Source organism: Leptosomus discolor, chromosome 10 (assembly GCF_034619465.1).
Source record: "Leptosomus discolor isolate bLepDis1 chromosome 10, bLepDis1.hap2, whole genome shotgun sequence".
Taxonomy (NCBI): domain Eukaryota; kingdom Metazoa; phylum Chordata; class Aves; order Leptosomiformes; family Leptosomidae; genus Leptosomus; species Leptosomus discolor.
The window spans coordinates 16,022,925-16,033,386 of record NC_141400.1 but is presented as its reverse complement, the minus strand read 5'-3'; the positions used below and the strand labels follow the sequence as shown (position 1 = coordinate 16,033,386).

At 41.9% G+C, this 10,462-nt stretch overlaps 1 protein-coding gene across 1 annotated transcript in view; it reads right to left on the bottom strand.

The window, feature by feature from the left end:
- Positions 1-231: 231 nt before the first annotated feature.
- ADAMTS2 (ADAM metallopeptidase with thrombospondin type 1 motif 2) overlaps positions 232-10,462 on the bottom strand; it is a 184,253-nt gene continuing 174,022 nt past the window's right edge. Inside the window, exons 18-22 of the mRNA XM_086470842.1 lie at positions 10,095-10,227; positions 7,552-7,759; positions 6,130-6,259; positions 5,010-5,099; positions 232-695 (exon numbers count right to left, since the gene is read on the bottom strand). Coding sequence (XP_086326968.1) covers positions 232-695; positions 5,010-5,099; positions 6,130-6,259; positions 7,552-7,759; positions 10,095-10,227 — 1,025 coding nt within the window. The remainder of the gene's footprint in view (positions 696-5,009; positions 5,100-6,129; positions 6,260-7,551; positions 7,760-10,094; positions 10,228-10,462) is intronic.

The window sequence follows — 10,462 nt, the reverse complement described above, 5'->3', positions numbered from 1 at the left end:
GATATTGCACTAATACTCTGCCGCACGCTCTAAACCCGGCCGTCCAGGTGTTCAGATTAGCGCTTGTGAGACAATCTGCCATTTCCATTTAGAGTAGGCTTTAGACTTTGGCATCTCTGCCATAGCACCACTTTAATTTTTCCTCATTTTTAGTCCCTATGACATGGGCAATACTATGATGTTGGTAACATCTCTATAAGAGAAAAATGTTGTTTGTGCCGTATTTCCATTTTAGATTATTTTCCTATGAGTCTCTCTTTTCCTTTTCTCAGCAATGAGCTCCTGAATTCTTTGATTCCTTGTCTTTTCATAAGGTATCCTCCTCCGTGTAATGATGTTGTGCTGTGATACTTCGTTATCCAACCCATCGATTTTATAGGGAACATCCACCGCATTGATTTCTGGGTGCTCCTCAGTTGCATTGGAAGGAGGTGCACGTGTTTTGGAACCAAGAGGAGGGCTGGTGGCAGACTGTGTGGTGGACACTCCCATGGGAGGGCTGATGGTTGTCAGGAGCTCCTCCTCAATGACATTATTCTTATTTACATTAGAATCAGTTACATTATTGTCCTCTGTTATGTTGCTGTGCATATTACAGGACTTGCAACACAGCTTATTGTAACCAGGAATCGAGCAGTAACGAGAGAGAACCTCCATGCGACAAAACATTGACTTGTCTCCTTGACAATGTTCTTCTGAAAGAGAAAAAGGGAACAGATAAATAAAGAGCGTCTTCACATCAATCAGAAAAAGAAACACAGCTGAAGCTTTGGCAGTGGGCAGAGGGTTTGGTATTTAAAGTGGGATGGGAAACTGGCAAACGAGCCTTCTATAAGCAGAAGCAGGCTTAATATTAAACCTAAAACTCGACTCACTTGAAGGGATGCAAAAGTTGATCTGAACTCTCTGTACCAGCCCCATCCATGCTACAGACCATAGCAATCTAATTTTTGGCTTCACATTCTGCTAGTGCTACCCTGAGGACCGTGCAGCCATGATGTCGTGCGTTCCTGCCTTGGCTTAGGTTTCAAAACACATTGATAGTGCTGTGTTGTTGCTAACGCTACATTGAACTCCCAGAAAGTCATGAAGGTTTATACTGAGAAATCTTCCCCCCCGCCACTTCGCTCTTTTTAACGCTTTTCTGCAATCTAACAGTGACTAACCACGGTCAAGGGTAATTTATATTTATCCGGACTGTCTCAAGAAAGCCCAGTCTGATTTCAAAGTGTCCCATGTAACTATCAGAACAAATCCATCTCCCATGGAGTGATGTTTTTTCCAGGTGCCTCTATTCTGAAAACAGCAGCACTGCCTGAGCATGTCCCTTGCTTGAGAGAAAAGTGGTGCCTTTAGCATAAGGCTTTTCTCCTTTGCCCAGAAGGGAGATGAGATTTTCAGAGCAACAAACTCCAGTGCAATGGAGCCAAGCCAGTCCATTAATGACTGGGAGACTCAGTACCAGGTCGTGATTTTTGTGGCACTGACTGGAAAGTGAAAGAACGATAATTGATAGGTTTTAAGCTGTCGATAGCTGTTGTGGCAATCTGCACTATAATAGAGGTGTTACGGCAGACCCTGATCTTGCTGAAATACAGGTGTCAAAATGTAGGCTAAGGCTTTAAAGGTGAACTGATCAAACTGTATTAGCCTCTGAGAAACATAAACAGGAGCCTACTCAGAGATTACTGAAGTCCTTGTGACTTCTGCTTAGAGGAGGTAGAGGACCTTATGAATTGGTGGCAGATGGATGGTGAAGGGTTAGCAGGCTCCTTGGTGAGAAAACTACCTGTCCTCTGTCCTACACACATGCTCTACAGTTCCTGTGCCTCCAGGCTGAAGTGATGGAGCCAGGACCTATCAGGAACCACAGTGAAGGAAAAATCCCAACACGCAGCCCGTGTTGAAAGAGGAGTCAGAAGGCTTGTAGGAGAGGAGAAGGCTGAGGAGAACGGCAGACTGACCAACGCTTGGCATAACCCATAACAAAATATTTTCTCTGTGGCCAGAGTGCTGAGACAGAGATGAAATCACTTCTGCCTCTCTCCCTGCTCTTACTACATCTCCACCTACTCTTACAGTAAAGGATGAGTAACTCCAATTACTCGCCTTTATTTCGAGCGTACCCGATGGCAGACAGAGTGCTCAAGCCAGCATGTTACTGGAGCTTGTATTTCACCATCCTGCTACGAACACTGACTTACCCTGCCAGCAACCTTACAGCAAAGTAGAGAACCAGAGCCGATTCAGAGATATCAAGTGAACTCAGAAAGTGTAGGTGTCGCCTCTTCACTCACCCTCAGTTAACAAAACAGGGCATTATAGGTGTTTAATTGGCAAACATATCAGTCTAAAATAAACTAATAACTGTTGCTGCTGCTTTAAAACGCTAGTGCTGGCTGAGGAAGGTGGATGCCCCAACTGTTGCCTTTGTTGAAGAGAAGCAAAATTCTGGTTCCTATTTTCATATGTGTCAATTCATTTTCATATTTTTCAAATGCTAAACTGAGATGCTGCTGGAAATAAAGAACAACTCCTTCCTTAGGAACCTAAGAATAGTACCTTCGTTTTGGAGACATTTTCAAACCAGTCTTTAAGAGCTGGAACTGTTCCTACCTGCATGCACAACTCTATACAAAAGGACTGCATGCGCCTATACAGCTTTATATATGTATTTTTACATACCATGTAGAGTCCCCTTTGAACATTTTGCCTTGCGTTGCATGACCTTAATGCAAGCTTCTCCAAATGGCTTGCAAAATAAAAGCCAACAGCTAGAACATTTAACTGTGGTTTCAACAAGGCAGATCTGTTCTTGGCTTTGTAAGAATCACTAAAAGCACCTTTAGAAAAATGCCTTTTTTTCCAATCAAAAATACATAATGTCAAGCTTAAAAATACATAAAAATAAAACTGCATTATGTAATATGTTTAGTGACATCTGATAAGTTATATAAATAAACTCTGTAACTTATGAATGTCAGAATGAAATTTTTATCCTCTAGCCAAACCAAAATATCCAGATTTGCTGAACTTTTATTTATTTTTACTTGCAGTATGCATGACAGACTGGAAGTATATCTTCAAAACATCAGTAAGAAAAAAATAAATCAGTTTCACAGTCACTTTGGTACACATTAGTCTCATAAAAAAATATTGAAAAGCAAACTGAATTGGCACATCTTTAATATAATGTTAAATACATACAAAACACTAATAAAATATCCCTGATAAACCAAAGTGCATATAGACATAGTGCACAATGCCCAGATACCTTATTGCACCATTCTCTATAGCCACCCATCTCTTGAAACATCACTAAACATTGTCTATTTAAAGGTAACAGTCATGAATATATTTATACAGTTAAACATCGATTATTTTACATAACAGTATTCAGTGCCAGATACGTGTCTTTGCTTTTTCACCTTGTCATGTAAATTGTCAACATGTTTCAGGAAATTATCATATTAACAGCAAAATTTAAATATGTGATCACATGATAATGACAATTTTGAAGTGCTACACTGTTGACGACCCAAAGATTCAAAAATGCCACTTTTCCAAAGAATATGATCAATGCAATAAGGTAGTAAATTGCTCCAAGACTGCAGTTTTAAAGTTGATACACTTCTACTATTGGTACTGACTGTCACGAACAGGTTTATGACTTATGAATTCCAAATCTCCAACACAAACACGGAAGGTGAAGCAAGAATGCCAGTTAAATTTCAGTAAGTCAGGTCACAATCCTGTCTTGATGAAGATACGGATATGCACTGTGCAAATTAACCTCAGATTAAATTTACTGCCTTCTACTAGTTATCATTCAAGTAAAAACACTCCATATGAAGATTAACTCAAGGTACCAGTGTACTGTTTATATTTAAAGCTGGATCTGGTAAATTAATGCCATTTACATTTCAACATTAAGGCATTTTTCTAAAATTCTTCTTCTAAGCAAAAAAAGCAATAAAAATTGAGGTAATTCTGTAGTAGTTCACACTGTTATGTTTGCCAGTTGACACATCTATAGAGCATACACACACATACACACATACAACCAAACCAGTCACATCAGACATGCACATGGTGAAAAAAGACCAAAGATGTAATGAGTATAAACAGCTCCATGCTGAGCAGCTGGAGACATCGTAGTCAATGAAAACACCATATTGCCTCCGCCAGGTTAAGAAAAACTCCACCACGCAACCCTCAACGTGGACCATGCCTGTTCTGCTTCAGTTTTGTTTCTAAAGTGAAAGTATGCAAAACTGGCAAAAACTGTGCGACGGGAAAAAAGAACGCAGCTTTTCTCAAGGAAGAATATTTCAAACCACCACCAGGAGTTTGGCGAGAGAGGACGGCATCATAGCAGCACGGAAAGTACCGACAGAAACTGAGATTTTCCTTCCCAGTGAGCCCTCCACGGGTTACGAACATAAATGTGAGGGTCAGGAATAAAAAGTGAGCAGCAAGGGTGAGTAAAGCAATGGCACTGCAAAGGAAAATGGAATGAAAAAATCCTTTCACTCAGACTACCCTGTCAGCGAACTGGAACTAGAGAGTTATGAGATATAGGGTTTTTAGATAAAGGAGAACTTTAGCACTACAAGGTGTCATTATTGTGATGTGATCACATTCACAATAAGTTCTCAGTTTTGCTATCAAACTGAACATCATGAACCAGTAAGAGCCTTTTTTCACCATCACCAAGCAACAAGCAAACCGATCCCAGCTCCCTTTCAGAGGACTGCAACATACTGTGGAGATCCAACTTCATACATCCAACACTTCAAGACCTCCACCACCAGTGCTACGCAAGCTCCAGAGAAGAAAGACACCGAGCACCAAGTGCCTGGTGTGAAAAAAAGATTCAGCCCAAGATTTAAACTTGGCAAGTCAAGGGAACTTTCCGCATAGAGAGAAGAAGAGAGCAAAAGGCAAAGTCCACATTCGATGTGGCATGCATTTAAGGGCAAAGGCAGAGTTATAAATGGGTCTTTTACTTGAAGATATTTTCTGGATGGGGTAGTCTGGATCAGGTCTTGACAGCCATTGTATCATGTAGGTTTTCTTTGAAGGATCAGAAACGTTTCCTTGAATAGAGGGGAAAAAAAAGATGTAACACAACATAAGTTAGCATTAAGTAGTTGACCTGTCAGAAGTGGGTAAGCTAAGAGAGTGAGGGGGCTCCGATAGTGAAGGAGCCTGGGGAAGGACTATGACCAGGCTGTGTAGTTTTGGGCAGAGGGTGCTGTGTTGCCAGTTTGCTACAACTTGTGCCCAGTGCTTGACACCCAACACTGAAGACAGTCTCAAGGCCAGCTCTCCAGCAGTCCTTCTCACAGCATTATGTCCTAAGATACATCCAGTCTAGTTTACTTATACTGCCTCTTTATAATCTTTGTGTTGGAGACCATAATTGACAGCTTGGTTCTAACTAATTAGGAATCAAAAGCTACCCTGAGAAATAGATCACAAATAAAAATATGAATTACTTAATAATAGGAATATGTAAAACGATCTCACAAGTATCATTTGCAAACAGCTGAAAAGCTAACAAGGATAAAGGCATTAGTGTCCTGGATTAAGTAGGAACACATTTATTATAGCTTAAAAAACTGAGTTAGATAACCCCTGAGGATAACTTGTGCTTGACAGAATGGAAAAGAAGCCTGAAACTGTCACAGGAGGTGGGGAAAGCAAAGAGGCATCTTTGTACATGATGCCCTTGACTAGCCACAAGCCAGCAGCCTCTTGCCAAGCCCAGCACGTCTCAGGGGCACAGGGCTGGATTCAGGCAGTGCTCCTCACCCAGGGAAGCTGTTGTCTGCTGGCTGGATCCAGCCATCACCACTGTGTTGATGTCTGCCCCATCCTCCCATGCTGTCCTGGGGCAAGCAGTGCTCCCAGCCGTGAGAAGAGAACAACCATGTGCCCAAGAAGGCCATCGGCCACACAACAGCTCTACATTTGAAAAGTCTGCTCAAAACCGGGGCTACGGAGAACGGCCCCCCCCGGCAGATGTAGCACACAAGTATAAATTTGATTAAGGCATTTCAAATAAATACAATCAACATAATTTTTTTCAGCAACTAATACACGCTAGAGAAGACAAGCACTTACTTGGACATGGAGGTAGTCTGCATATCCTTACGGTCTCTGGTTTATTTTCTTTACAAAGGCCGATGGCATTGTCCCTGGTCCGGCACAGGACTGGGCGATCCTGCGTGCCATTGCCACAGCTGACAGAGCACTGAAAGGAGAAGTAGCAGTTAGAGCCCCAGCCACCCTTTGGAAACAATGGATTAGAAATTAGTTTCAACATTTTAAACCACTGCCCTTGATCTGAGCCAACGTGATACATTCTTTGAACCGCTGCAGCACCTACAATAACTAAGCAAGAGGGAGAACCACTGCTTTTTGGGATAAACCAGTAACTGTGAAACACTCCCAGAGCGAGATTATGGTCTGAGCAATAACGAAACAACTGTAAATGTGAGGCATTTATTCACAGCGTGCAGCGGGGATGGCACTCCTTGTGACACCTATTAAACCCAGTGAGGGTAAAAATTGTTTGTGCTTATTTGCATGGCACGGTTCCAAAATAAAGTGTTGTATCTCTAAAAGCAGCCATGCTTTTTATACAATTTAATCGAGAAATGCTGAGGGATCCCATGCATCAAAATCAAAAGAACAATTTAATGTTGCAATATTCTACTCACACTTCTTGCCTTTTGATGACTGCAAAGGTTTGCAAATATGAATAGGTGGAGCTTCTTATTGCTGCAGTAAACACTTCAGCAAGAAACAGTCTGTGCATAGTGCCATTGCATTTCTTGCTCACACAGTGAGCTAGCCAAAGAGCCAGGGATGGAAGGCACAAAATGCCCAGCTCCTGACACTTGTTACGGGAGTGACTGAATCCTGTTTTGCCCATAGCAATGGCAAACAAAAAAGGTTCATGAACAGGTGCCCTGTATTTCCATAGTTAACCAGGTGAAAAACTGTCTTTTGGGATACAGACAGAACCTTCTGAGGCTGAACAGCTAAATCTGCTGAGGGCCTTTACATGGAAGATGCTGGCACCTTTGAAACTCCACGAGTGTTGGTGCCTAACTTGCTTAGGTGCCCTTAATCACAGCAACTGAAGACTTTAAAGTCTTCTTTAGTTGAAAGAAAATAAAACAGTGATAAAAGAATTAATTGCCCTTTGCTCAGCTTAAATTTACAGGTAAATGATTGTGAGCAGAATAAAGAGCAGGTAGAAGACAGCTTTCCTGATGGTGACATCTTATATGGGTGGCTCACAGGGTCTGGATCATCCAGCATCACTACAAGATGTCTTTACTGGCTGCTTCACTACCACCATCTCACCATCTAACTCACTTTCTGTGGCATTAGCAGCAGTGGAAGCAATACACACTCTGTGTAGGTATTCGTTTGTTGTGTCAATGCATTTGAATAGAAAGCACAGAACAAACGCCAAGATTTTCTCCCCTGCATTGTAAGAAATCAGTTGCTTGAGACCTCGAGAAAGAGACTGACCTGTGACCAGGGTCCTATTCTCCACTGCGCCGGGCAAAGCTCCCGGTTGCAAGGCCTCCTGCCTTCTGGACGGTCGTTGTTGCAGTACTTGGTATGAACAGACCGGTTTGTATTATCGTGTAGGGGTTGGATACATCGGACAGATCGTACTTGATATCCTGTCTTCCCACAGCTTTTGCTGCAAGGCTCCCATTCTCCTGTAACCCATCTGGTTGACAAAAAGAGAGTAAGTTGAGTAAAATTCTCTCTCTCCTACCTAAATTAGGTGAGTTCAAACTGTCTGTTGAACTGTAACTCTTAAGCACAGGTTTAACAGGATGTTAATACTAGTTCTGATATGGAAAAAGAAGATATGAAAACCCATAAGCAGTTATGGTGAGGGTTATTTGACCGTGTCCTTGAAACAACAGTAACAAGACCCAGATCTTTAAAATTACTCTTCCTCATTATCTCTGAGATAAGCACTATTCTTACTTGGCTTTATTTGCTTTGATTTTAAGCTGGCCCTTCCAAGCCTGCACATAAAAATACGGTAGTTTTTATGTCAAAAGCAGCCACCCAAGGGTGCTGCTGAGCTTTGCAGTCTTGGTGCATGAGCTGTGCCCTGTCTCATAATGTAGCATGCACCAGCTGTCCCCACAGCTGGTTCCCATAGGAGGGAGTCCAAACCATCTGGGCTAGAAATGCAGCTCCAGCCTGGCCCATATCTGGATACTCCATGGACCACATCCCTGGCCATGCTAGACACCATCTGCTGAAGCGCTGGCAAACCCAGCTACACCGTCAGGGCTGTGTGTGCTGAGCTTGGGAAAATCTGCGTCTTCAGCATCATAAATGTTTGGTTTCGGGGAAGGCAACACTCCACTGAAATCAGAAGGTCTGAGTTCACGACGTGTAAATCACTTTGGCCACTGAAAAATGAAACCTATGGTTTGTGATGTGGCGCAGTTGAAAACTTGGCTGATTATTCAAATCGGCTCAAGAATTAACAGCTTCAAATTGCAAGGAGCTTAGAGAAGAGCAACAAGGACAGAAGGGACCAGAGGAAATTTATGGACATTACTGAAAGCTTGGTTATAATCGAGTAAGTGAAGATATACAGCAGTCTATAAATATTTACAGAATGCAGAAATCTGCAAGAAGGAAATACTGATCAATGTAAATAGTATTCATGGGATAAACTTAACAAAAAAAATATATTTATATAGCCTGAAGAAGTATCCTGAGTCTGAAGCAATTGTCCTAAAGCAGTCAGAAAATCCTGGGTTTAGAAATAGTCAAGCAATAGCACAGGCACAAGGCAATGCACTAAACACTTGAGCTAAACAAAAAGTACAGTGGTAATTTCACCCAACTTTCTCTTTGTAGCCTATTGAAATTACACAGCTGTGGAGGAAGGTGAGTGCTGTGGAGCACAAAGTCATGAATCCTCAGGTGATTGCTGAGACAAAGATGATTTTTTCCCAGCAGTGAAGAAGCAGCAAATTAGTGTAGTGGGCGTCACAGAGCTTCATAAAAACTCTTAAATAATTGCCTCTCCTATGTGCAAGTGCAAAATGCTCTGATGCCATTCTATGGAAATAGAGGTGACTGAAACATTCAGGAATCCAAGCACAATTTAGGATCCTATTGAGTCTTTGTGGTACCTGGGTCCAATTATATTTGCAGCTGAAAGAAGACTACAGTCCTTTCCAGACAGCCTGAGATACAGTTAGGTCATTACTTCAGTTTTCCGACAAATAAATGTTAAACCCTGACCCATGCTGAGTTTATGGGGCACAGTTTCTTGACTTTTCTCTCTTTCAAATCTTTTTTGAAAGGAAGTTAGGAAATATTGTGTGGTATGTTATATTTATTTGCTGTGCTTTCTGGAATCTAGACTTGGTCCCCAGAGATAAAAGTTGGGATCAACATACTCCTTTCTTGTTGCAGTAGCAACACGAGGAATATATGAGTCTTACATGTGGTAGGAGGAATCTGCTGCCAGTCAAAAAAAGCACCTGTAAAACGTGAATCAAAATATTTATAACACTTGACTATGTACAGCTAAGATGAAGGCACAACAGGCATACCATGCTGTACAAGGGCAGCCAGAAATATCTAACAGGTCAAATATTTTCCCTTGTGTTTAAATGTCCAAAAATACGCTGTGGACTTTAGGGAGATTTGGATCTGAGAGGCTGCATGACATTGGTTTGCTTATGTAGCACTCTGTAAATTTGTTCTTACATGGTTAATTCACACTGTGTAAAATCAACCGGTATAAACTGAATTTATGTCCATTTTTTATCACCTCAGGATGGCTTGAACAAATGTCTGGATCAAAACAGCACTTCTCTAATCCAACTTATTTCAGAAGTAATAGGAACCAGCAGTCCCAGGAACAGTATTTCTACAAGCAGAATATAGCATCACATTCTCACAGTCCTGGGCCTCTGTAATGATGCATGGAGGTCAAGCTTAAGTCACCTTTGTTCAGGTGACAAGTGCCAGCTGGGTACAACAGCTGCCGCTGAGCAGTGCTGGTGGGCAGTGACGCTTACATGGGCTGGGAGCACTCCTGGAGGTTGCACACTCTGCGGATGGGCTTAGGCTTTTGGATGAGCTCGCAGTAACTCCGATGAACCATCTTGTGGTCTGCCTTCCTCCGGCAGCCGTACTTTGTGAATTGGTAGCCTGAAGAAAGACACTCCTTTTATTTTCAGTACTAGTAGATGTTACACAGAACTCAGGTTTCAAACAAACTGCACATACACTGTCAAAGGCTGCAGCTGGAACTACAGGTGAACACACTACAAAAGGAACTGTAAATTGCACCCCACAAACACTGATTCATGTAGATATAGCGCCCAGAATTGCTCATCCCTTTTATTTTCCACTACAGGCTATAATAAGAAGAACATCCAGCATT